This window comes from Moschus berezovskii, chromosome X, assembly GCF_049115385.1.
Source record: "Moschus berezovskii isolate FMDL1 chromosome X, NW_MosBer_1.0, whole genome shotgun sequence".
In the NCBI taxonomy this organism is placed as follows: Eukaryota; Metazoa; Chordata; class Mammalia; order Artiodactyla; family Moschidae; genus Moschus; species Moschus berezovskii.
Window position 1 is genome coordinate 29,624,093 of NC_142488.1, and position 25,413 is coordinate 29,649,505.

General features: G+C 37.8%; 1 protein-coding gene across 6 annotated transcripts in view; it reads right to left on the reverse strand.

Moving 5' to 3' along the window:
* DMD (dystrophin) overlaps positions 1 to 25,413 on the reverse strand; it is a 2,246,075-nt gene that overhangs the window by 677,089 nt on the left and 1,543,573 nt on the right. For all 6 annotated transcript variants that reach the window (XM_055393453.2, XM_055393450.2, XM_055393451.2 and 3 more), the window contains one exon: positions 17,744 to 17,976. In XM_055393453.2, the coding sequence (XP_055249428.2) occupies positions 17,744 to 17,976 (233 nt within the window). The remainder of the gene's footprint in view (positions 1 to 17,743; positions 17,977 to 25,413) is intronic.

Sequence of the window (25,413 nt, forward strand, 5' to 3'; positions counted from 1 at the left end):
AGAGAACTAAAGTAGGGCTTTAGCATGCAATTATACCTTAAAAAAACAAAAACAAAAAACAATAGGTTGAAAAATACCGGTGAGTTTCATCATCACATACAGTAAATTGCCACATAATTAGAGGTGTTTGAAGTAAGTAGGTATGTACTGAGAAGCGAAAAATAACTAAATGATTAAAAACTATCCCTCACCCACCTTTCAATATACTTACAATTACAACTGCTTTATTTCTTTTTGAAGGAAAATATATGACACATGTTTTATGTCTTAAAAATTGGATAAGAGGTTTAATATAAAAGGTTAAAAGTAGATCTGATGCCATTTGGAAGTTGGTCAAATAAAGGATATTTCTAAGCAATTTAAAACAAATTAACTTTTGCTTTGAAACCCAAGCTTTAAGGGTCAGAGAAATTAGGTAGAACATGCCTTCCGGTTGTTTGAATAAAAAAAAAACATTTAAAGAAATAAATTCTTGGAAAACATCTGTGGCTGCCACTTCTCTGCTTTCTGTTGAAAAAGTCGTTTTCTATTTAGTAAAGAAGAGTTAACGAAAATAAATGAGAGAGACCTTTATATTAACTAAGTCTGCTTAATCTTTCATATCATATGATAAGTTCTCTTGAGGGGACAATTAATAATATAATCAAAAGTACCAAGGGTACCTAATAATAGGCCCAGCAACAATTGACATCTGACACATTGAGGAACAGTAGTCACTAAACTTTGTGCATGCCTATCATTTAAAAAATTGTGACCCACCCATACTAAACTATATTTATTCAACATGTTATACTTTATTAATGTACTAATTTATTAATATATTATGTATTTTAGAAAACATGAAGTATTAACTTTATATGAATGAGAACAAATATAAATAGAATTTGGCTCTTATGCATTCTCATTGCAGATTTATGTAACTGAAAACTCAAAGAGACAAAGCTTTCCATTTCAAACAAAATGTGGAAAGCATGTGATTTTTGTCTTTTAGATTTTATATGGGAAAATGCTAAAATGTATATAGGCATTTTAATGTCTTTAAATACTACCTTATATTGTGTTTCTCTTTAAAATCTCCTGCAGATTTTAATAAATAATATTTTAAAGATAATTATATGTAATATATAAATATATTTTATACACAACACTGATTTTACAGAATACTGTGCTAATTTATTTCCCTCAGATATTTATTCGGGAGAGTGCCTAGCTCCCTGGTAGGTATACAATTATTGTTGTTTCTTAGTTACTAAATCATTCCAACTCTTTTGTGACCCCATGGACTGTAGTCCACCAGGCTCCTCTGTCCATGGGATTCTCCAGGCAAGGATACTGGGGTGGGTTGCCATTTCCTTCTCCAGGAGATATTCCCGACCCAGGGACCGAACCCACATCACCTGCTTGGCTGGTGGGTTCTTTGCCACTGAGCTACCAGAGGATTTCCCAGGCAAAAGTATTGGGATGGGCTGTCATTTCCTGCTCCAAGGAGTTATACAATAGTGAGAGGCAAAATTTCTATCCTACTAATAACTTTACCCATTATATATTTGGTGCCAAGAAGAAAGACTTCTGAAATATTAAATTGGTAAAAACAATTGCAAATATAGAAATCAAGTGACTCACAATGACATGCATATTTCACTAAGAAAAATGAACATTTTCTAAACTGTGATCCTCAAGATATTCTACACAAATGATTTGCATGGAGAAATGAGTGAGAAATGCTGACCTAAATGACATTAACAATGGTGCAGGACTCATCAGTGACTTTGCTATAGTGATGTACACACTGTGGATCTTTATGATAGGTAAAGTGCATGTACATTTCTCAGCTTACTTGACTTTGTCAGGGCGAATATCTATTAACATATGATGGATCTAGTGTTCAGAAAACTGGGAAAATGTTGAGATATTCTCTCACTTAGGACTAACAGTATATTTGCTGGTCAAAATTTTAACACTCATCATCTTTTTTTTTAACAGCATCACTATTGATTAGGAAAGGCAAGAGTGGTTGTTCTTGCTGGAGCACAGGATAAAAAAGTCTATATGTACTTGTGTCTTAGGATAGTGCTACAATGAAGCGAGCCTGGATGGCCAAGTAAACACTGGGGCTTGCAATGAAAGGTCAAGACCAAGTAAAGAAGTCATGTTATCAAAAGGGCAACGCAGACAACGAGGAAAACCTTGCTATTTCTAAAATAAACTTTATATTAAATAGGCCCTAATATTAGATCAATCCTGGATGTTCATTGGAGGGACTGATGCTAAAGCTGAAACTGCAATACTTTGGCCACCTCATGCGACGAGTTGACTCACTGGAAAAGACTCTGATGCTGGGAAAGGTTGGGGGCGGGAGGAGAAGGGGACGACGGAGAATGAGATGGCTGGATGGCATCACCGACTCTGTGGACATGAGTTTGAGTGTACTCCAGGAGTTGGTGATGGACAGGGAGGCCTGGCGTGCTGTGATTCATGGGGTCGCGGAGAGTCGGACACGACTGAGCGACTGAACTGAACTGAATATTTGTTTTCTTGTTAGATCATCATGCTAGAATAGGTAATCTTTTAATTGCTTACATTTTTCCTTGAACCCCACAAGTGTATGTGGGTCTTAATTATTCAGAACATGAAAACTGATGACCTAATACTATGTATATTGATGCTAATGGACTGCTTCAGAATTTGTCAGGCTATTAAAGCTGTTTTGAAAGTGTCTGCTTTCTCCTTCTCCAATTTTAAAAACATTTGGAGGTAGTAAAACAAATGAATGAAATAATTTTTCTTTAATTTTGTTTCCTTGATGTCTGAAATAAAGTTAAACAAACAGCATGTGTTTTAGAGTTTTTTGAACAGCACTGTCCAATAGTCGAAGACGGCAATGGCAACCCACTCCAATACTCTTGCCTGGAAAATCCCATGGATGGAGCCTGGTGGGCTGCAGTCCATGGGGTTGCTGGGAGTCGGACACGACTGAGCGAGTTCACTTTCACTTTTCACTTTCATGCAGTGGAGCAGGAAATGGCAACCCACTCCAGTATTCTTGCCTGGAGAATTTCAGGGACGGGGGAGCCTGACGGGCTGCCGTCTATGGGGTTGCACAGAGTCGGACATGGCTGAAGCGACAGCAGCAGCAGCAGCAGTCCAATAGTTCTTTCTGCGGTGGTGGAAATGTTTTCTATCTGCACTGTCCAATATGGTAGTCACTAGTCACATGTGGCTACTGAGCATTTGAAATGTGGCCAGTGCAACTAAAGAACTGATTTCAAAATTTAATTAACTGAAATTTAAATAGCCACATATGACTAGTGTATTGAACACTGTAGATTTAGAGAATTATAGACAACACATTTGGTTAGTTAGGAAGTTATTCCTTGAGACTAGGACATACAAACACAACGCATTTCCATTTTTCACTTATACATTGTTTTCAGTGACCTTTGTACAGCATGATTGTAAAGTAAAATAAGTGATATCTACTACTAAACATTCATCCAAGGGTTATTCTTTCATTCACACCTCCATACCATCTCCAAAGAAAGAACTAAGAAGATAAGAGAAAAATTACATCATTTTTTAAAGCTAACTGAAAGCTATTTAAGTCTAGGGACTTCCTTGGTGCTCCAGTGGCTAAGAGTCTATGCTCCCAATGCAGGGGGCCCAGGTTCAATCTCTGGTCAGGAACCTTAGGTAAAGATCCTGCATTCCACAACGAAGATAAAAGATCCCACAACTAATTAATTTTTTAAAAAGCTGCTGCTGCTGCTAAGTCGCTTCAGTCGTGTCCAACTCCGTGCGACCCCATAGACAGCAGCCCACCAGGCTCCCCCGTCCCTGGGATTCTCCAGGCAAGAACACTGGAGTGGGTTGCCATTTCCTTCTCCAATGCATGAAAGTGAAAGGTGAAAGTGAAGTCGCTCAGTCGTGTTGGACTCTTCGTGACCCCATGGACTGCAGTCTCCCAGGCTCCTCTGTCCATGGGATTTTCCAGGCAAGAGTACTGGAGTGGGGTGCCATCGCCTTCTCCGTTTTAAAAGCTACTTAAGTCTAAAGTAGAGAAATATGCTTTAGTTAAAGTGAAGAGGAACTCAAAAGCCTCTTGATGAAAGTGAAAGAGGAGAGTGAAAAGGTTGGCTTGAAGCTCAACATTCAGAAAACAAAGATCATGGCATCTGGTCCCATCACTTCATGGGAAATAGATGGAAAAACAGTGGAAACAGTGTCAGACTTTGTTTTTTTGGGCTCCAAAATCACTGCAGATGCTGATTGCAGCCATGAAATTAAAAGACGCTTGCTCCTTGGAAGGAAAGTTATGACCAACCTTGATAGTATATTAAAAAGCAGAGACATTACTTTGCCAACCAAGGTCCGTCTAGTCAAGGCAATGGTTTTTCCCGTGGTCATGTATGGATGTGAGAGTTGGACTGTGAAGAAGGCTGATCGCCGAAGAATCGATGCTTTTGAACTGTGGTGCTGGAGAAGACTCTTGAGAGTCCCTTATACTGCAAGGAGATCCAACCAGTCCATTCTAGAGGAGATCAATCCTGGATGTTCATTGGAGGGACTGATGCTAAAGCTGAAACTGCAATACTTTGGCCACCTCATGCGACGAGTTGACTCACTGGAAAAGACTCTGATGCTGGGAAAGGTTGGGGGCGGGAGGAGAAGGGGACGACGGAGAATGAGATGGCTGGATGGCATCACCGACTCTGTGGACATGAGTTTGAGTGAACTCCGGGAGTTGGTGATGGACAGGGAGGCCTGGCGTGCTGTGATTCATGGGGTCGCAGAGAGTCGGACACGACTGAGCGACTGAACTGAACTGAAGAGCATACTATCAGACATAGGCCTTCCCTGGTGGCTCAGATGGTAAAGAATCTGCCTGCAATGCAGGAGATCTGAGTTCAATCCCTGGGTCAGGAAGATCACCTGGAGAAGGGAATGGCAATCGACTCCAATATTCTTGCCTGGAGAACCAATAGACAGGGGAGCCTATTGGGCTATAGTCCATGGGATTGCAAAAAGTCAGAAGAGACTGAGCTACTTTCACTTTCACTTCACTTTCATAACCACTTGCTGACCAAATATCCATTCTTTTTTTTTTAACTAAAAAATCCAAATTTTGTTCAGAATGGCAGGGTCTTGGGATTAGGTCACCAGTTTTCTTCTGAATTGTAAAAAAAGAAGTATTTGCAATTTAAATACTTAAAATAAAAATACTTATTTAAAATACTCTATCCTCCCAGAATCACTTAAAGCTAGGAGCCGTCATGTGACACATTTCTGTAGTATAAGTAGACCTCTTCTATGTGAGGCTGCCAGAAAAGCCTTTGCTTTCTTTTTAAGTAAGAGCTGACATACCTGGGCACATGCATTTACTCTCCCTATTTCCCCCTTTTCCACGTTAAGCCAAAGACATAGTGATTAGTGGCAGTGGAGCCACCTTGAGATCACAGGGAGGAATGAAGGTCACACATTTAGAATGGCTGGGATGGCTCAAGGAAGAGTTGGGACACAGGAGTTTGTAGCTGTTGGACTTACCCTGGAATACATAATTCTGAAAGTCTTGCTTGGTAAGAAAAAAAAAAAACCTCCTATCTGGATAAGCTACTGTTAAGAGGATTTTGTCACATGCAGCCAAATACAATCTGAACAGTATTAATTGGGAAAAATATGGTCCTTTAGTTCCTAAAATTCTTAGAGCCTAAAACTATAATTGTTTTTACTTGATGTGGCAAATTTAATTTCCAGGAGTCTTTCATCCATCACTGACCAAAAACAGACATAAATCACACTGCATTTAAAAAATAAAATAAACATAAATATGCAAATAGTTCTATAACAGATTGTTATATTCCAAATGCTAAATAGAACTAGTCATCCATGAAGATAAAGTAAGTCAACAATATTTATAAAAAATACCGCATATGTCCTTAGCTGCTATAGCAAATAGAATAGTATGCCTGTCTTTAAGGGAATTTAAATTCATTTCAAGGGCTAGAATAAAAGAATATAAAAAGTCAAATGACAATAAATGTTTATAAGTAAGGTTCAAGACAAAAGAAGCAGCTTCAAAAAAAACATATACTTAAAGGGAAAAATAATATTGTAGTCAATCGCTGATTTAAAAGACCAATACAGATTGGAGCTATCAAAACAAATTTCACTGAGAAACCAGTCAACACCACATTTCTAATCATTACAATCAACTTTAAGGAGTATGAAGGAACCCTAAGTCATTGATGTGGTTACTTCATAATTGGATTTGATTAGAATTCACACCTTGAAATGGCTGCACAGTTCTCATCTAAAAAGTTTCCTAATGCTAAAAATAAAATACATCCTCCTTTTGATTTAGAGGACAATTTTACTGTAAAATCTCCTTATATATAGCTTCTTGCCTGCTTGCATTCTTTCCAACTGCTATTATCTGCCCCCAATAACTGTCTCCTTCTAGTGCCTAACACCTATTATATAACTAAAAAAAAAAAAAATATCGAACATGGGTAAGTGTGGTAAAGTGGCAGTTTGATTTTTATGTCAAATTTCTCAAAGGGCATTTATGGCTCTAAAAGTGGCAGCTTTTTATGATTTTCATATAATATGACATGACAGAAAAGCTTAGTTTCCAGAGTTGCTACAGATTGTTTTCCCTCAGGTTTACAGGGAAAAAACATGAAGGAGTTAAGTGTAAATTATTCTCTTCTCTCCACCTTCTTAAGTAGAGATTTATCTATGCTCTTTTTGCCCCAACCCTTCCCCCTGGCTTTCATTTTCTTATTTCTAGTTGGAAGGTTTCAAAATAATCCTAGAGTTGAACAGAGATTAAATCAGTTTGCTGGGGGTGGAGGGGGGGATGAAGTCTATCATTACAAAGTTTATTCTGTCATAATTGAAGAGAGAATATCTCAGGTAAATCCAACTATTTCTATTTTTGAGATAAATAATATGGAAGCCATTTTTTCCTTGAATAAATCACAAGAAATAAGTAGTTCTTGAGTATGACGCTACTTGTTTACACAGAATCTAAAATATAAAGATAAGGAAATCTGGAAGGTTTTATGAATTATTAAAATTATATTCAAAGTCATTATTATAAATCTGGTAAAGAATTAATTCCAATCACTCTAGAAACTCGAGTATCATTTTTAGTAAATGGATAAAAGATAACAGAACATGGCACATGTTACTGCCTCTCTCTCAAAAACAATGAAGGTATGATGACCTTGGAAATTTACCAATCAGTTACCTTAGTTTATGGTTTTTCCACTATTCACATATGGATGTGAGAGTTGGACTGTAAAGAAGGTTGAGCGCCAAAGAACTGATGCTTTTGAATTGCGGTGTTGGAGAAGACTCTTGAGAGTCCCTTGGACTGCAAAGAGATCCAACCAGGCCATCCTAAAGGAAATCAGTCCTGAATATTCATTGGAAGGACCAATGCTGAAGCTGAAACTGCAATACTTTGGCCATGTGATGTGAAGAACTGACTCATTTGAAAAGACCCTGGTGCTGGGAAAGATTGAAGGCAGGAGGAGAAGGGGATGACAGAGGATGAGATGGTTGGATGGCATCACCAACTCAATGGACATGAGTGTGAACAAGTTCTGGGAGTTGGTGATGGACAGGGGAGCCTGGCGTGCTGCAGTCTGTGGGGTCGCAAAGAGTCAGAAGTGACTGAGCAACTGAACCGAACCTCAGTTTATGCAATTTTAAAACATTGGAACATATCATACAAAAATAAATTTTCACCCCTAGGTTATTAAAGATTAATAAGACATCTGGAAAGAGAAGTCTAGTTTAATTGTCTTCTATATGAGAGAGGGAGGCATATATTAAGAGGGAGAAAATAAATGATTCATTCATTCAAATATATATAAAACTGAAAACACCATATCATTTTCTTCTCTTGTGGCAATTATCACTCTCTGTTTTTTATTCTTCCCTCACAGAAGATACATTCTAAAATTGGAGCCTAAATTATTCTTATTTTTAATCCCCGAGAGTAGATAACACTGACGTCTTTCACCAGCATGTGTTCAATAAACAACAGATGAACAAAACCAGTCTTATACTGAAAGCCATTAAAAGGTGGTCATTATATTTCTAATATAAATATAATCCATGTGACATTGCAAGTCAGAGGTCTCCAAAGTAGGAGCTGAGAGAGGAAACAAAATAGTAGTAGCATTTGTTTTCACTGCAGACTATTAAAATATCTACCACTTTATAGGTATTTTGGCAATATGTGTGTATATGTATATATATACTGTAACCTAAGTAATCATTTATAGAAAACTGTGGCTAAATGAACAAAAACACTAATAGTGATGTGTGATCCATGCTTTATCTCTTCTTCAGTTATTTGCTAACATACACAGGAAATCAAATCTAAATTCAAACTTATTCCACTATCACTTTCCAACATCATTTTATAATATACTTTGTAACATGGGTTTTCAAAGACAATTTGTTGAATTAATGAACAGAGTAGCATGTACCTGACACTAACATTACATAGCGTTACCTTAACAGTGAGTAATAAGAATCTACTTTATAACACACTGTAACTTCTATAATACACTGTAACTTCAATAATAGACTTCAAGGACCCCAAATTATAAAAGCCCCCAAAGCAGGTAATAATAGTTAGTGTATAATAACATTATGCACCTTTCAAAAAAGATTCAGAGACACTGAATTACTTATATTGTTTTCTTAGAGAAGAGAGAAGATCCCAGATTTTAGGTATTTTTATGAAAAAAAAAAAAAAGCCATTTCATATAAAGGAATCCCTATCTAAACCCAAGCAAGAAAATTTGTAAATACAATTCAATATTTAAAAACAATGACAAACATAAGCTTCCTTATCAGAATCCCAATGGTATTTCATTGAAAACACAATATACTGGCTTTTAACAGAATTTATGTAAATACCATGGTTCAGTTTTACTTGCCAAGGTTTTGACAGAAAATTTTACAGTGAACTGAATTGAAATGTAGCAAGATCTGCATTTCCATTCACAGACACTGAAATATGTGGCTTGGTAAATCTCATGTTTATCTTTAAGCAAAAACAAGTGTATATCATTTTCCATATAAAAGGTTATTATAGTATTTTAAAAAAAGGATTTTTTTGTGTTTGCAACTCTATGACTTTTGTATTTTATGGGAGTTAATTTTGCCATGATCTGCGAGTATAAGTCATACTACTGACGACATATCTTAATGATCTTCAGCGAAGATAACAGTGAATTTGGCTCTCATGAGGTAAGGAAAGAAAACTGCATGCAGAATAGTGATCCACAGTTTTCTCCAGGAGACATGTACATTTTTCAGAAGATAACTGTAGTACAAATTTGCAAATATCTTCAATCAAACATAGTGCCACATTACTCTCTGTAGAATGCAACACATCTACATATAGAAAGACAGCAAACTCTGGAATGGTGTTTCTTAAACAAGGTTGTGCAGAAAAGAACAGATGAGATGATGAGCACTGGATGGTTATTTGAGAAAAGATACAAATAGAATAATTACTCTCCTCACACTAAGATGACTGTCATCTAAGTTGTGAAATCTATTGGATACCCATGGAAAGAAACTGTTTGTTCTTTTATTTTAGTGGAGAAATGAGGAGATGTTTAAGAAGGGGTAGGCCCACGATAAAAGAAAGAACATCTATTCCCAAGAGGTCTGTATTTACATTAGGGCATCTACATTCATGAAGTGACTGTATACCAAGTTACTATATTATCTGTAACCTTTCTCATTTGTTGAATAAGGGAAACTATTTGTAATGCCCACTTTTCTTCTATGCTCCTGGCAATAGAATAATACCAAGAACTATTCTGTTTTTAGTTTAAACAGTGGATGCCATTCTCCCCCAACTCCCACAATGTTCCACTTAATCCTTCTAAATTGACGCTAGATACATTCTTTTGTCATCAGATTATGGTTGAATGTATTTGACAAAAATTATAATCAGAATGCTTCTGGAGCCATTCAATTGCTCTGTATGTAGATACAGCCAGAGTTGAAAAAAAAAAATCATAGAATTTTTATTAAAAACTCTAACCTTAACAATAAAAAAATTAAGCACATCCAAGTAATTATTACCCATTTAAATATACACTGTACCCACAAAAACTGCTTATTCAATCTTTGGTAATGAAATCTCCCAGGTAGCAGTATAATGTGCAGTTAAAAATGAATCTTGAACAATGCTATTATCTTGTCCAGATTGGTCAATTTGTCTCAACCCCAACCTGGAGAGGTCTTACTAGAGGACAAAACTCTTTGCCTATTCAATTCTTTATTCAATACAAGTGCCCGTGGTTCAGATTTAGTGGTGAATTACCCTGAACACCTGGCCAAAATGACTTGAAAAAAGACTATAATATATTTAGCACAGGTAATCAGACACTAGTAGAAAAAATAATGATATCTCATGGCCATGTAAATCCTATCTGTTGATAACAATCCAATTATCTATCCACTGCCTCGACCTCTGCCCAGATTTTCCATTCACAACTCTAGCTCCCCAACCTCTCTCTTTCCTCCTTACCTTCCATCCCACCTTCTATTTATCCTTTCTTATCTTTTTTCCTTCCTTCCTTCCTGCTTCCCTTCCCTTCTCCCTTTCTTTCTTTCCCTCCACTCTTTCTTTCCTTCTCTCCTCCCCTTCCTCTGTCTCTTCCCCAACTTCCCTTCCTTAAGGGTCATACTTAATCATCACTTTCAGAGAAAACTCTAGACATATTTTCTCCTTCACTGGATATATTATGTCAGTAAAAGAAAATTGTGAATAATTGTTAAAACAATTTTACTTCAGAGCAATTTTACTTAAACATGTGATGAAATAAGAAAAACATTTTTTATCAGATTTCTCCGACACTATCTATTACAAATCATTCTCTGCTATAAATGCCTAACTTTAGAACATAAACTTAGAGCTTCATGGGTGTTTTACTTTTAAAGGCTTAATTTGCATATTTCACACACATCTCTATTCCTCTACAATAGTATATTTTTTACTCTAAAATTAAGCAGTCGAGTTGCTTAATATTTTAATGGCTACATATAACAATCTTTTACAAAATTATAGTTGCAATTTTAACATCCAATTTTTGCTTAATGTAATTCACTTAGTAAATATTATCTTCATTTCTAAATGGTTCAGTTCAGTTCAGTTGCTCAGTCGTGTCCTACTCTCTGCGACCCCATGAATCACAGCACGCCAGGCCTCCCTGTCCATCACCAACTCCTGGAGGTCACTCAAACTCATGTCCACAGAGTCGGTGATGCCATCCAGCCATCTCATTCTCTGTCGTCCCCTTCTCCTCCCACCCCCAATCCTTCCTAGCATCAGAGTCTTTTCCAGTGAGTCAACTCGTCGCATGAGGTGGCCAAAGTATTGCAGTTTCAGCTTTAGCATCAGTCCTTCCAATGAACACCCAGGACTGATCTCCTTTAGAATGGTTAGATCTCCTTGCAGTACAAGGGACTCTCACGAGTCTTCTCCAACACCACAGTTCAAAAGCATCAATTCTTCGGCGATCAGCTTTCTTCACAGTCCAACTCTCGCATCCATACATGACCACGGGAAAAACCATAGCCTTGACTAGACGGACCTTTGTTGGCAAAGTAATGTCTCTGCTTTTTAATATACTATCAAGGTTGGTCATAACTTTCCTTCCAAGGAGTAAGTGTCTTTTAATTTCATGGCTGCAATCAGCATCTGCAGTGATTTTGGAGCCCCCCAAAATAAAGTCTAACACTGTTTCCACTGTTTTTCCATCTTTTTCTAAGATAAGAATTTAATTAAACAATTTACGCTAAAGGAGAACAGAAGCTTAATATCAAATGTGTGATTTTTCAATTTCAGGTCTAGAACTATGAAAAGCTAACTTATTCAAATGCCATCTTGTTATTCCCTTTCTGGGGACTGCATTTTAATCACTACATCTCTAAAGTTTGATCTGAAGTTAATAAAATCAAAATTAAGTTCTCCCAGAGTCATAAGATGTTTTGTAACATCATCTTTTCTAATTTCTGATGCTCTGCAGCTACAATTACAATCCCCCAACTCTAATCTCTGTAAAAAATGAAGCTTATTTATCACATTTCATTCACATTATCCATAAAGCAATCTATGTTTATTGGTGAACCAATTACTGAATGTGAAGTTGTCAAAATTATATTTATAGTACTGGGGCATAAATAATTTTATTTCAGGTCTCTATACTGCAAAGTTGAAATAAACATATTGCCTAGACTGGTGTTGGGGGGTGGTAAATGATCTCTCCTCCAGTGTAAGGAGCTTTTGAAGGAGGGGGCTTTAAATCAATGTTCTCTGCTCTCTTTTAGCTAAGAGGTGGGGGTGTGACCTAAGCAAGGTCAGCTGGACTCCTAGGACTTTAAATTTTGAACAGCTACACAGAATAAAGAGGAAAAGAGTATCACAAGGAGACTCAAGTAGAGCCTGCTAACTAAATGCCCAGGCACACTTAGATCCCTTTTCTTTTTCTGGGTCTTTCATTGTTTTTGTTCAGTTGCTAAGTCATGTCCAACTCTTTTGCAACCCCATGGACTGTAGCCCGCCAGGCTCCTGTCCATAGGATTTCCCAGGCAAGAATACTAGAGTGGGTTGCCATTTCCCTCTCCATGGGATCTTCCTGACCCAGGGACTGAACCAACATCTCCTACATTGGCAGGTGGGTTCTTTACCACTGAGCCATCAGGGAAGCCCAGTCTTTTCCCACTGCCTTCATGGTAATTAGAGCAAGTTTACTTTCTGTTTGATTTAATCAGAGGATGTTTCTGTTGCTTGCATGGAGAGAAACCTAACTATCAATAATATGCAACTAAACTACATTTGATGCTTTTATCAATACTTCTTTGTTTAAAATTCCTTAAGGGTTGCCACCACCTGTGGGCCATAATTAGAACTCCTTAGTTGATAGTGTAATAGTTGTGTAGGATGGTTTATTTTATAGTAGATTAATGAATTAAACTGTATAAATTTGTAATGGATAAAAATATCCAATCACTACACTGTACACCTGAAACTACTGTAATATTACATGTCAAAAAAAAACAAACCTCTGTAGTCTGGTAAGGAAGAATCCCCATATTTTAGCTCTACCCTTCTTTGCTGCTGCTGCTGCTGCTGCTAAGTCGTTTCACTCGTGTCCAGCTCTGTATGACCCCATGGATGGCAGCCCACCAGGATCCCCCGTCCCTGGGATTCTCCAGGCAAGAACACTGGAGAGGGTTGCCATTTCCCTCTCCAACGCATGAAAGTGAAAAGTGAAAGTGAAGTTGCTCAGTCGTATCCGACTCTTCGTGACCCCATGGACTGCAGCCTACCAGGCTCCTCCATCCATGGGATTTTCCAGGCAAGAGTACTGGAGTGGGGTGCCATTGCCTTCTCCGCTACCCTTCTCTATGCAACATCAATTCCCTCCTCATCCCCTTAGTTCCAGCCAGATAGAATCACACTTTCTATAACATACTGCACTGCTTACCTCAGTGAAAAGCACTTGGCCTCTGTCATTTAATCTACCCGGTTAATTCCAACTTGTTCCTGAATGCTTGGCTTAGGTTTTATCTTCTTCAAGAAGCTTTTCCTGACATCCATCCTCCTCTCTGGCTTAGTTAGATGTCCCTGCCATGAAGTTAGCCCCTGGAACATCACCCAGGGATATCCAGGGAAGCAGAAAACTGTGGTGATTAAGGGTGGGAATTCTGGGACCAGACTGCTTGAGTTCAAATCCCACTGTTGTCTTTTTACTATGTGTCCGTGGGAAAGTTACCACTTAAAATATTTATTTATTGATTTGACTGCATCAGGTGTTAGCTCCATCATGCAGGGATCTTTTGTTGTTACACATGGATTGTCTAGTTGTAGCACACAGGTTCAGTTGCTCCACAGCATGCGGGACCTTAGTTCCCCACCCAGGAATTGAACTTGTATCCCCTGAACTGCTAGGCAGATTTGTAACCACTGGACCACTAGGGAAGTCCCTTGAGTAAGTTACTTAACCTCACTGTGCTTTAGTGTAAGTCTCACAGTACTGTTGTAAACATTAAGTAGTATACACAAGGGCTTCCCTGGTGGCTCAGGTGGTAAAGAATCTGCCTGCAATGCGGGAGACTAGGGTTTGATCCCTGGGTTGGGAAGATCCCCTGGAGTAGGACATGGCCACCCACTTCAGTATTCTTGCCTGGAGAATCCCCATGGGCAGAGGAACCTGGTGAGCTACAGTCCATGAGGTTGCAAAGAGACAGACACGCCCGAGTGACTAAGTCCACACACAGATACACAAAGTAGTTAGAAAAGTGGCTGGGACATCATTAATGCTAAATATGTGCTAAAATTTATTTCTATCAGAGTGCTGTCAATGCTTTTCCCCCCATCTTGTCCAACTCTGTATTTCCCAGGCGCTAAGCAGTAGCTCAATATAAACTTACTATAAGAATACATGAATAAATAGGCAGATAGCGTTTTACAGTTTATAAAGCACTTGTGGGACACTGCCTCATGTCTTATACCTCAAACAGTAAAGTTAGAATTTCTTTATTTAAAACTCCATATAAAGGAGATACTTATTTTCTGATATCATAATAAGTACTTCCCCAAACTCATCTTTTTTTTATCCCCCCCCAAACAATTTGTTTAATGTTTATTTAGAGTCATTTTACTGATCATGTAGTGACTGAAGCTATACAAGGCAAGAATTGGCAAGATCTTTATAATTTTTTTTTCAATATAAGGGGAAGAAGCAGGAAAAGCATCCCTTCCCTACTATTTAGCAAAAGAAGAGAGATTACAGGGTGTGTGTGTGTGTGTGTGTGTGTGAACAAATTTAAATACAATTGACCCTTGAACAACACAGGTTTGAAGTGTGCAGGTCCAATTACATGTTTGTTTTTTTTTTAATTATCAGAGTTGACCCTCCCTATCTGCCAACTATAGGACTTGAGCATCTGCAGATTTTGTTATCCATGGTGGATTTCGGAAGCAATCTCCCATTGGATTGACAACTGTACTGGCTTTCTGTGACCCCAGACGTGGCACTTGAACTTCTCTGAATTACTTTTGGACCTGTAATTTAAAGACCATCACATTTCACAAGAGAGTGTATACTGCCTTTCCCACTCTAGTATCTACTGGCTTTTCAAGGAGGCTGTAATGTCATGAGCACAATGGGGTCCATGTATGGAAATAAGCTCTTATTTTCATGTAATATTATTATATGACATACAGCACAAAGGCCATGAACAGGCAGATTTATATAGCTTGCTTAGAATCTAATATTAATCACCGGTGGTCATGTATGGATGTGAGAGTTGGACTGTGAAGAAAGCTGAGTGCCGAAGAATTGATGCTTTTGAACTGTGGTGTTGGAGAAGACTCTTGAGAGTCCCTTGGACTGCAAGGAGATCCAACCAGTCCATTCTAAAGGAGATCAATCCTGGGTGTTCATTGGAAGGACTGATGCTAAAGCTGAAACTCCAATACTTTGGCCACCTCATGTGACGAGTTGACTCACTGGAAAAGACTCTGATGCTGGGAGGGATTGGGGGCAGCAGGAGAAGGGGACGATGGAGAATGAGATGGCTGGATGGCATCACCGACTCGATGGACATGAGTTTGAGTGAACTCCGGGAGTTGGTGATGGACAGGGAGGCCTGGCGTGCTGTGATTCATGGGATCGCAAAGAGTCAGACACGACTGAGCGACTGAACTGAACTGAACTGAAGTGAACATTAGTTGAATAGTTTCAGTGATCAAGGCAAGGTGGGAAGCATTTCCATGTACAACCCAATTGCATCCTCATGATCTCCTATAAGGAAGATAGTATCATTATCTACATTGTATAGACAGATGACCTCAGGTTCAGAGAGGTTGAATAACTCACCCAAGGTCACACAGCTGTAGTAGAGGAGCCAAGCTTTAAACCCAGGCAATCTAATTTCAAAGTCCTTGTTTTAAACATTATAACACACTGCCTCCTCTGGCTAGGGGTAGTTCCAGAAGTACTGGTATAATTCAATATAATACTGTGAAAGAATGTACCTCTTGTTTCTGTATATAATGTGTGTGTGTGCTCAGTCACTCAGTCATATCTGACTCTTCGCAACTGCATGGACTGTAGCCCATCAGGCGCCTCTGTCCATGGGGTTCTCCAGGCAAGAATACTGGAGTGGATTGCATTTCCTTCTCCAGGGGATCTTCCCAACTCAGGGATTGAATTCAAGTCTCCTGCATTGGCATGTAGATTCTTTACCACTGAGCTACCAGGGAAGCTTGCTGTATATATCAGCACATTGCAACTGTAAAATACTTAGCATTGCATCTGACACAGACTATATATACAAATACTCGTGTATCACCAAATGGCAGCTACATTTACAGTTAATACTGGCAGGCAGTATACATAGTAAGAACACAGGCTTAGAAACCAGACAGACTTGGATTTGAATCTTTGTTCTGCTACTTATTAGGAGTGTGATATCTATGAGTTTCATTTGCTTTTGCTAATGATACTTGTCATAAAGCAGTAATAAAACCAACTATATATTTACATAAATATATAGATAACTATATATACATTTACATATCTTTATATTCACACATAACCAATACTATATGATGTATGTGAATGTGAATTCTTTGAGCCTTGCTCTCAGAAGAGGAAACCAAGATCCAGAGAATGGTTTGACCACAATTATGCCACTTGCAAATAACAAAGAAAAGACCACTGAATTCAGGTCTTCTGAGTCTAAGATTAAGATACTTTAACTGCAGGTTGCTTACTATTAAATAATTAGCATTCTTACTGAATTGCTGAAGTTCATTTTAAAAAGAAATCTGTCTGCCCCTACTCCCTGTTTTTTCAAAAAGTAGCTCTGTAACAGCTAAACAACTTCAGTACAATTTATTACTTCTTCAGAATAAAGACTTGAAAAATTATTTACAAGTGAAAAGCTATAGTATATAAACCTTTCAAAACTACTTTTCTTATTCATTCAGAAATATAAAAGACATACAGTATATTTGTTCTAGCTAGGTAAATCATATTTATTTCAGTGTATTCTTATGTCTCTCATTGATGTCATAATTTTGCAGAGTGGATTGCAATGAGGCTGAGAAATGCAATCTTTGCATTAAAAACATGTTTGAGCATAGCATTAAGTAAATATGAATATTAAGATCTATGTTATTTAAAAACACATTATGCTTTGTTACTTTTCTTGTTTGTAGCTTATTTTCAATTATCCTTATCACTGGAGGAGGAAAATTGGCATGGACAACTCAGAAGACTGAATAACCAATTCCCAGATTATTATATTTGATTCTGGAATATATTTTGGCTGCAGAGTACCAAAACAAACAGTTTAAATGTAAACAGCTCAAATGAGGTATTTATTTGATGTAAAATAGATTTTTAAAATACTAGTTGTTTAGTGAATTTTATTAAGCCAATTATACTTTAAGGGTTATGCTCTTTTACTCCCAGTGTTCCTGTGCAGTTTATGGCTGTTTTAGACAACTGCATTAATTTGTTTCCTTGATCATATTTGGACTGAACAGAGTAAACAGAGGAGTATGTTGGCTGATGGAAAAAAGCTGCATCAAAACTGGTGGGAAATGGTCTAGGAGAGTTAAGAGACTTGTGGAGAGTCTTCACTTTCAAGACACACCTCTGCCAACTGTGATCTGTTTTCCCCATACCTTCTGCTTGACGATCATCTCGTTGATGTCTTCAAGATCACCCACCATCACCCTCTGTGCTTTCAGCACTCGATCAAGCAGAGACAGCCAGTCGGTAAGTTCTGTCCAAGCCCGGTTGAAATCTGCCAGTGCAGGGACCTCCAACAGCAAGGAAGATGGCATTTCTAGTTTGGAGACAGCGGATTCCTGGGCAACCACAGGTTGTGTCACCAGAGCAACAGTCTGACTAGGTGCTAAATTTTTTAATAAAAAAAAAAAAGGAAAAAAATATTAGAAACACAGGATAAGAAGACAATTTCAATAAAAATAAAACTGATGTAAGGGCAACAATTTCAACCGAAGTATTATTTATGACATGTGCTTTTCTCCTAACCATATGGACACTTTAGATAGTACTGCATGATAGAAAAATTCAAAGATCCCAACTTTTCATTAATAAACATTTAACAGTCTTTCAAAATGATTTTGATTATCCTCATGGCTGAGCAATTAATTTAATTTAGAAAGTCCTTCTCAATGACAATTATACAGGTTGTGGAACTGGTAAAGAAAAATAGAAAGTATTCAGACTGTGCCAGGTGAATAAGTTTTACCTATTTTTTTTAATTAAGAGGGGGAAAAAAATAAAGATTGGATAGGATCTTATTTCGAACTTATGATTTCCCTGAATAGGAAGTAAATTACTTTGGTGGTGGACTCTAGAGAAATCATAGCCAATGAAATGTTCTTGTCTTTGCTCTGTATTTTATATTGGGAGCAGCTTATGTTTTTTTTTCCTTTGCTTTCAGACTGGTAATAAAGAGGCTAGCAGTGAAGAAAATCTAAGCTAGTTCTTTTTGAAAAATCAGAACTAGTAAAGTCTTTCCATTTGGATAATGAAATATGGTTTCAAAATTACTAAGAAATATTAAAATAATATGAATAGTGGTGAACACTGTAGTGTGAGGTAGCATATGGTAATAGTTAAGATCTGAAGTTCCAGAGTAAACTCCTCCGGGAAAGAGTACCACTCTCTGTCTTAGGAACTATGTGACCTTGGTTAAGTTACCAAACTTCTCTAAATTTCAGGTTTTCTCTTCAGCAAGTAAGGATAATGATAGGGTTAATGTCATAGGGGCAACTGTGTAGATTTAATGACTAATACAAGAAATGCACATAGCACAATACCAGGAAAGTAAAAGGAAAAATATTAGCATAGTTCCTGACACTAGTAGGTATAGTGTTAGGTATTACTATATATATATATATATATATGATAAATAAGGAGCAGAATGATAAACAAATATGGTGAGACGTTAGAGATAAGGGATTGAAATATATAAAATATTTTGGGAAAAACTCAGCCAAAGGCCTGGTATAGCCCTATATGTACTGAAGGACTGAATTTGCTGGTGTGAACTGATACTAAATATCAACAAACAGCTGGATTATCGCAGGTGAGTGATGAAGGATAAGGAGTGTCACATTGAGTTCATAGGCAATGGCTTCTGGAGCCTGATACACCCAGGATCCTGTTAGTGAAGAAAAAGTGTCCTGTGTAATTCAGAAGGAAAGTTTTGAAGTAAAGTTGCAAAACACAGCATCTCAATGGGAAATCTTAGAGGTATGGACAACAAGGCAATTGTTCTAGAAGCATGAAGAAAATGTGCCATATGGCATTCCATTCTGATGTGACCATAAATGACTTTTCATGGTCATATCACTTTCAGCTTTTTTAAGGTTGTCTTTTTGTTAGAGAAGATGATGAAAGGAATGGAGGCATGTCTCCTATCTCTCAAGATTCTTGGGGAGAACAAGAGGTTCCTACAGGTGGAAGAAGTAATCTTGAACAAGGCAGAAAGAAAAAACCAGTGAGGTGACAGATAGAATAAAAAACTAATGCCAAGATTAGGACTTCACTGGAGGTTTGGTAGTTAAGACTTTGCCTTCTAGTACAGGGGGTGTGGGTTTGATCCCTGGCTGGGGATCTAGGATCTGGAATGTCTCATGGCCAAAATGCCAGGGCACAGAACCAGAGGCGATATTGTAGAAAATTCAATAAAGACTTAAAAAAAAAAAAACAACAAAAAACGAATGCCAAGAAGTAATGACTTAAAAGACAATGATATTGAGGAGATGGAGAAGAAATAGTTTCCCAAAGCTATCTCACTACTCTAAGGTTTTTTTCTAGAAAGAATGAAACAAAATCTGAAGCAGAAATAGCATCCTGTGATTCCACAGTCTAGTAGGAGAAAGCATGGGAGCCAATAGGTTCTAAAAATCTTAAAAGGGATTCCAAGAGAGGAGCTGAATTCCTGAAAGGAACACATGGGTGAGGATGAAAAGAGAGCTAAAATAAAATATCACCGTAGGAGCTAACTGCGGAATGCCTAGCTGACTAGGAAATATGGACAGGTTGTCCTTAAAATACAAAACAATAGATATCCTGGCAACACACAGTATTTGGGGGAGGATTTCAAGGTTCTGGGAGATGTCAGACGCTTTTTTTTTAACTGACTTGTTGAAAAATTCACTGTCAAAAGAGTAGCAATGAGAGGTTTTTTTTTCTCTAGACTTGTTTCTGACCAACAAAGAGGTAGCTTAGTGAAGTGCAAATGATCATGTCATCTTGAATTTCTATATAGCCAAGAATGAGAAAGCAGAGAATCATCAGACTTCAACTGTTTTCTGGAAAGCACATTTTTGAGGTGGGTAAGTCTACTGGAAAGAAAGGCTAGGACCAGAGATTGAAAAATAATGTTTTAAGATGACTAAAAGGTACAATTAACATTGAGAGGGTAATATCACAAAATTCTCCAATGGGGAAAAAAGTATCAAGTACAAAGACAGCTGAAAAAGATTCAGAGGAGAGTTAAGAGGCAGAGCAATGCAGCCATCTATGCCACCGCTATGGGCAAAGGATCTGATTTACGGATTCATCAGGCAGGCCATAGTCAAAGCTGTGGTTTTTCCAGTAGTCATGTATGGATGTGAGAGTTGGACCATAAAGAAGGCTGAGTGCCAAGGAATTGATGCTTTGGAACTGTGGTGCTAGAGAAGACTCTTGAGAGTCCCTTGGACAGCAAGGAGATCGAACCAGTCAATCCTAAAGAAAATCAACCCTGAATATTCATTGGAAGGACTGATGCTGAAGCTCCAATATTCTGGCCACCTGATGTGAAGAGTTAACACACTGGAAAAGACCTTGATGCTGGGAAAGACTGAGGGCAAGAGAAGGGCGTCATAGAATCTAGTAGATGTTCAACTGATGACCTCTGAATACATGAATGAGACTGATCCTCCTAGCACTGCTCTAACAGTAGATACACCGTGTGTTTTTTCCCTTCTGCTGCTTGACCAATATTTATTGGCTGCTCACCTTCTAAATTAGCATGACTTTCCAGGTCCTGTGCTCTCTGAACCAGACTTCCTACTCCAGCCTCGTCTCCCTCCATTCTTCCCATGCTCTCAGTCACCTCGGTCTCTATGTGGCATTCTCCAATTAGAACAGATCATCTCACAGTTTTTTGCCCTTCCACATGCTCTATATACTTTATAAAAACTCCTCTCCCTTCCCCAGACAAAAGTCTCAATTCCTTTTCAGAAAATCCCAACTCTAGATTTCTGTCTTTTTTGGGGGGTACCAGGGTAAGTTTTCAACTAAAAATCTCTCTGAGGCATAGAGTTATACTAGTCTTTTGGGTCTTAAACATATTGAATCTTTAACATTTTATTACTAAAATGAAATAATCACTAGGAAGAACAAGATATTGCACCATTATTAGGGTTGGGGATTTTAAGATGGCTACAGGGTAGCTGATAGTACTTCAGAGCTGGATTCTAAACTCTAGAAACTTTGGGTCTCCAAGAATAGACAAAAAAGTGCTATAAAAACTAGAAAGAGGCAAATTTTCATCTATCACACACATTTTTAGGGCCAATTCCATCTATAATACTACTTGGAAAATATTTCATTCTTCCTAAAAAGACTTAGGGGCTTTCCTGGTGACTCAGACAGTAAAGAGTCTGCCTGCAATGCAGGAGACCTGGGTTCAACCCCTGGGTTGGCAAGATCCTTGGAGAAGGGAATGGCTACCCACTCCAGTATTCTTGTCTGGAGAATTCCACAGACAGAGTAGGCTGCTGGGTTACAGTCCATGGGGTTGCAAAGAGTCAGACATGACTGAGCAACTAAACACAAAAAGACTTGCCTCTAGATTCATGTATGTGCATATACTTTATTTATTTTTTTATTAAGCAATATGCTTCAGAGGAAAGTTTTTGAGGTCTTATTTTATTATGTATATCATATATCAACACACACTGCATTTTCAGATGCCTTTACTTTTATCTAAAGAGAAAAAAAATGAGGTTGTTGCTTTTCCATGTCATTTTACTAAAAACATAAGCAAATCACCTCATTAGGTGGTCAAGAGGCAGTTTAAGTGGTTTTGCCCAGACTAAGTGACAGAATCTTGATGCCAAGGGTCAGGGAGGTGTATTTACTCATTACAGGGGAATCTTCTTTTAACTGTATAATTTAAAAGATGGAAAGAGGGTTTGTTGAGTTCTCTCAACCCATAACCCTAATCAAGGAAGCAGTTAGGATATGTAAATGAATACGCAGAATCTTAAGCACACCAGGTTCTCCACCTTAAGGAGCACCAAAAATGACTTCCCCTCTGGTCAGTGGGGATCCTTTTCTTCCTGTTTAATGCCCCCGCAGTTTGATATGCTTGTCGAGATATCTGCCCCTTGCCTCAGGCCACTGCCCAGGGTCACAAGAAGTTGGCCCTAGTAATGCTTGCTTCAAATCTCTGCTTCTTTAAAACCAAGGTCATCCTTCTCAAGTCTGAAGGAGAAAGTATCTCTTCCAGCATGGGGAAGAGTCTTTATGGTGTCACACTATTAACCGTCCCTCCAGCAACAGGAGCTAGTGTCCTTGGTTAATCAGTTCATGTCAGAACAGCATGTATTAAAATGTGTATAACTAAGCCAAGGAGATAGGTAAAAAGAAAAACAGATTGACACATCATATATACGTATATATGAAGAGATAATTGCATGCACACACACACAGACCCTGTGTAGTTTGACTACTAATTGTAGCATAATGTGTTTCATATGTGTTCATTAGAAAATTAAAATAAATCTACAAAAACTATTTCCCTTCCATAGTTAGCTTACAAAAATTCAAGCTCAAAATTGCTGAAAGGAATCAAATTTGGCACACTGGAATAGTAGCATGAGTAACAGTAGGTGTAATATACTATTGCAAACCACAGCTTTGCTCTGAGTATTTTGTTAATTAAAAGGTGTTGGCTTGAGGAGGGAACTCTCATTTTTTCAAAAGTGTTTGAAGAACATTTCTGTAGTCTAAAATTTTAATTGGTTTCGAGGGTACATGATTAGTCAGACTAACAGCTTTACTTAGAGCTTTAGAGGAACTACTAAATCTTTTAAAAAACACATACACAATGTATTTGGAATACTTTCTTTGAAGTATTCACACATGGTTTTTCTGTAATTCACAGGTCTCCTTTGGTGGATAAGACAACAAGGAACACATAATCTATTTCTAGCTTTGTTGTATGAATGTGGGTAATTTTTGGTTTTCTTCCCTTTGATATTTGAAAAATCAGTCACTGACTAAATGATAAATTATTGGACTCACACTAACACAGATATCTAAAAAGTACCATTTTGTATATGTGGTTAGATTGAATTACTGTCTAACACTAGCTATAGGAAAGACTGTTTTAGCTATTATCCATATCACCAGTAGATAAAACAACTGTTCTCCATGCAACCAACACAGGGAAAGTTTTCTTTTTGAGTATTTAGAAGGATGGCGTGTAGTTTAATAAAATCCATATGAGAAAGTGCATGGTACCAAAATTAGAAATCATGTATGGACTCTAAAAGAACCTCACTTCTCTCTAAATATTTGTAGTCTGCAGGTACAATTGAACAATTAGAAACAAACACTGTGAATCCATAAACATGTATTTTTGTCTATACTCTTTCTTATCATTCTAAAGAGGAAATAATATATATGATTCAACTATCATCAATTAGCACAGTAGGAGCTTGTGTAGGAGCTTGTATTATACATGGAAAGTCCTGGAGAAATGGAACTTAAGGATTCATGATAACCAACTATATTTTTGGACTTGAGAAACAAATTAGTTGACAGTAAGAGCCATAGACATTTAGCAACGCTACTTTGTCACTTTTTAATTGATTCCTTTCTTCTACTAAGTATATAATCCAAGTAAGAAATATTTTCTACCATTTGGGAAAGAGACCACCACCTACACTATCACCACAATCATTTACTCAGGGTTTTCTACATGCCAGGCAAGGTTATTGATAAGCCCTGTTTAATGTTTTCCAAATGATTTTCAGGTTGGCATTATGTCCATTTTACTAAAAGGTAAAATACCTTACTCAGGATTTCACATTAACAAGTGACAATGCCAAGACAGTATACATAACCACTATACCTATTTCTAAGACTGATATGATCATCAGATATTTTTCATACATGTCCCACTCAAAATATAATTTTATTAACTACTCAAATACTTCTGACTCCAAGAGCTATAGTTTATAGCCTATGATATCCACAAAACCATCTAATGTTCATTCTAATTAGGGTGAGAAGATCACCTTGAACTACTCACAAAAATATGGATTATAAAAATCAAGTGTGGGAATTCCCTGGTGGTCCAGTGGTTAGAACTCTGCACTCTCACTAATGAGGGCCCAGGTCCTATACCTGGTTGGGGGACTAAGATCCTACAAGCTGCACAGAGTGGTGGCCAAAAAAAAAAAAATCAAGTAAATCTGGTTTCCTCCCACAAGTTGAATATTATTCTTGAGGACTATCTCCAACCTGACTTAACCCAAACAAGGATCCTTTCTACACTGATTTGAAGACAGAAATAACCTTGTCATTCCCCTTTTTTTCACTTGAATCTTTTAACTTGTATACATGAATTCTTATTCATATATGGACTCATAACTCATATGAATTCTTCACACATGCAGTCAATAAAAAGCAGTGTGTCTCAACCTTAGCGCTGTTGATATTCTGGCATGGATAAGTCTTTGGTGTGGGGGGCTCACCTGTGCTTTGTGGGATGTTTATCATTATCCTTGGCCAGAGTACCTTCCCAGTTTTGACAACCAGAAATGTTTTCAGATATTATCAAATGTCTCTGAAAGTGGCCGGGGCAGGGGGAGGGGAGGTGGGGAGGCGGATTGCTTCTGGTTCAGAATCACTAACTCAAAGGGTTTTAAATTTTGCTTCCTCAATCTCTCTGCTTCTCCTGTGTGTTTGTGTGTGTGTGTGCGGTTTATATACTTGCCTAACATTTGTAGTGGACATGGACATCTTTTACATCACACCACCCTTATGGCAGAAAGTGAAGAGGAACTCAAAAGCCTCTTAATGAAAGTGAAAGAGGAGAGTGAAAAGTTTGGCTTGAAGCTCAACATTCAGAAAATGAAGATCATGGCATCTGGTCCCATCACTTCATGGGAAATAGATGGGGAAACAGTGGAAACAGTGTCAGATTTTATTTTTTTGGGCTCCAAAATCACTGCAGATGCTGATTGCAGCCAGGAAATTAAAAGACGCTTACTCCTTGGAAGGAAAGTTATGACCAACCTAGATAGCATATTAA